Source organism: Melanotaenia boesemani, chromosome 4, assembly GCF_017639745.1.
Source record: "Melanotaenia boesemani isolate fMelBoe1 chromosome 4, fMelBoe1.pri, whole genome shotgun sequence".
Lineage (NCBI taxonomy): Eukaryota > Metazoa > Chordata > Actinopteri > Atheriniformes > Melanotaeniidae > Melanotaenia > Melanotaenia boesemani.
Genome location: NC_055685.1, coordinates 2,916,369 through 2,918,868, shown reverse-complemented (window position 1 = coordinate 2,918,868; position 2,500 = coordinate 2,916,369). Strand labels below are relative to the sequence as shown.

Here is a 2,500-nt window from a genome sequence, read left to right as displayed (position 1 = left end):
AGTTTCACAAAAATAATTTTGTTCTGGTGAGGTTACCAGGCTCGGATCCCCTGCAGGGAGCCCTGGCAGGATGTGACCGATGTCCCTTGATGTGTTTGGGCCTGAGTGGAGCCGCCGAGGCCGCCCGCGTTTCCCAAGTTCATGTTCATGAAGGAGTTGGTGGTATTGGACGGAGGGAGGGTGGGGATGCTGGTGTACGTGCAACTGTAGTTGGTGTTATAAGCCGGGTTGCTGTAAGTATAGGCCGGGTATCCGTTATAAGAGTATGGACTGGAGCCGTACGGAGCAGCGGCAGCGGCGGTGTAACTTTGCGCACCGCCCAGACAAGGTTTCCCGTCCCGAACTAGCACCGGCACGGCGACGCGCCGGGGCGGCTGGGGATGGTGCTGTCCCGCCGCTTCTAGAGACTTGTCCTGACGCTGCCGTTTGCACTTGTAGCGACGGTTCTGGAACCAGATTTTCACCTGGTTGGAGGTGAGTTTGAGGGTGGTCGCCAAGTGCTCGCGCTCCGGGGCGGAGAGGTAGCGCTGCTGCTTGAAGCGCCGCTCCAGCTCGAAAACCTGCGCCTGGGAGAAGAGAACCCGGGGTCTCCGCCGGCTTCTCTGCTTCTGCACCGGCCTCTCTGACTCACCCTGTCCGCCCTCCGCTGCCTCCTCTCTGGGCACCACGCCGCAGATCTCTGGGTAGATGGGGAGAGTCAGATAAGACGTGTTTTTATGAATAAATAAAACAAGTAATAATGTGCAATGTTTAAACATTTGGGGTCTCTATTATATCCTCACTAAATCCAGTGATTAAAACAGGGTGGCACTAAAAGCTGAATTGTGAAACTTAAAGCAGGTTAAAGGGGAAAATGGAAAATCGATTTTTAAAAAATGTTAGTTTTCAGAAACTGTTGAAGAGTAAAGCAGCTCAGTTTATATGTGATGAATAATTATGTACCCTGCAGAAAAGAGACTGTTTATTAGCGATACTTGCCAGTGTCACTTCTTTTACAATCCCTTTAAACTAATTGTCGGTTTATTGTCCACACATCATAACACACTCCCAATAAGAGGCGCGCGGCCGAACCACTACAAAGTGTTTGACATCTCCAGACTTTACTGGATCCTTCTCAGCCGTTAACCATTTAATAACTCTTTATTGGAATCACGTGAAGGAGTAGCTGAGGACAAGACGTCCAGGCTCACGAAAGAAATCAGTTTATTTATGCTTTTATGGATTTTTACCTGTGTATTCTTATATGCTATGTGTGTTTCGGCTTCAAAGCAAAACATTAGATAAAGATACTGCAAAAGCCAAAAGGAGAAATTAAAATCTCTTTCTCAGGACTCTCACATCACGCTGGAAGCTCTAATCTATTAAAGTTTATAATATATTTTTTAAATAAACAAAACTTAACCTCAAACAGCTGAGTGACTAATTTGGTTAATGATTAATTTCTTTGCTATGCGGAAAATATGCAAATGATTTAGTCAATACTGGAAAAGAGGGTCAATATACAGAAGTGCCTCTGTCTTTTTTTTTTTTTTTTTTTTAACGTCGTATAGTTAGCTTTCTATTTTTAATTTTTATAATTACTATTATAATGAGTGTCTCACGCGGCCTTTTGCCCCGTACAGAACAGAAGCTGATTGGACTCACTGCTTTCTTGCCCCTCCATCTCCGCGGCCTCCAGCTTAGCTCCCTGTTGGCCTTGATGGACATACATGCTCGGGGACAGACTGGTGTCCCTGCGGTCTTCCTCACGCACCGCCAGCGTGCTGAGGTAAACCAGATTGTCCTCTCCGTCGGAGAATGAAGAGCTGTCCCGCGCCCCAGCGAGCATGCAGGACGGTGGGGTTTGGAAATGCTGCTGTTGCCTGGGAGGAGACCGAGACAAGTGGTGCTGGGTGTGGACCCGGTGAGTCTGCTCCAAGGACCTGGACTGCTGTTGCTGCTGCTGCTGTTGCTCCAGCTTCAAAATATCCTTGACAGAAAACGGCGTGGAGGTGAGCGGGCTCTGCAGCATCATGTAATCCAGCTCCAGCTCTGCAGCATCGAGGAAATGAAGCCCGCTGAGTAACATGCACCCCTCTTCTTCCTTCCCCCTGTTTTTCTAAGAAATAACTCAGCTAGGAAGGCCGTTCTTTGGTAATTGGAGGTGCGTTAAGTCTCTATAATCCCTCATTGCCATAAATCGCAGGGAAACGTGGGTATTAGTGGCGGGTTTGCCCATGCAGGTCTCCTCTCTGACAGACAGAATGTCGGGCTTTGTAAGTGGAGTTAGGGCCGAAGGAGAGCCGCTGCCTCTTTTGGAGTTAGGGGGAGGGGTGTGTGTGAAATGGAAAGTCAGTGTGGGCTAGAGGGGAAGCTCTGAGAGAGAAAAGGAGGGAGGCTGGGAAGTTGGTGACGTAGTGGACTGATTTTTTAAAAAATAAATTATTATTATTTTAACATATAAGGTAAACAAAGACCTGTCCAGACTCTCTCCAGCATCCACACAGTTTACCTGCTCCGT

At 47.9% G+C, this 2,500-nt stretch overlaps 1 protein-coding gene across 1 annotated transcript in view; it reads right to left on the bottom strand.

Annotated features, from left to right (window-relative positions):
• LOC121638656 (homeobox protein Nkx-2.5-like) overlaps positions 1 to 2,224 on the bottom strand; it is a 2,481-nt gene extending 257 nt beyond the window's left edge. Inside the window, exons 1-2 of the mRNA XM_041983557.1 lie at positions 1,645 to 2,224; positions 1 to 679 (exon numbers count right to left, since the gene is read on the bottom strand). The exon at positions 1 to 679 is cut by the window's left edge and continues 257 nt beyond it. Coding sequence (XP_041839491.1) covers positions 33 to 679; positions 1,645 to 2,068 — 1,071 coding nt within the window. The 5' untranslated portion in view covers positions 2,069 to 2,224 and the 3' untranslated portion in view covers positions 1 to 32. The remainder of the gene's footprint in view (positions 680 to 1,644) is intronic.
• Positions 2,225 to 2,500: the final 276 nt, after the last annotated feature.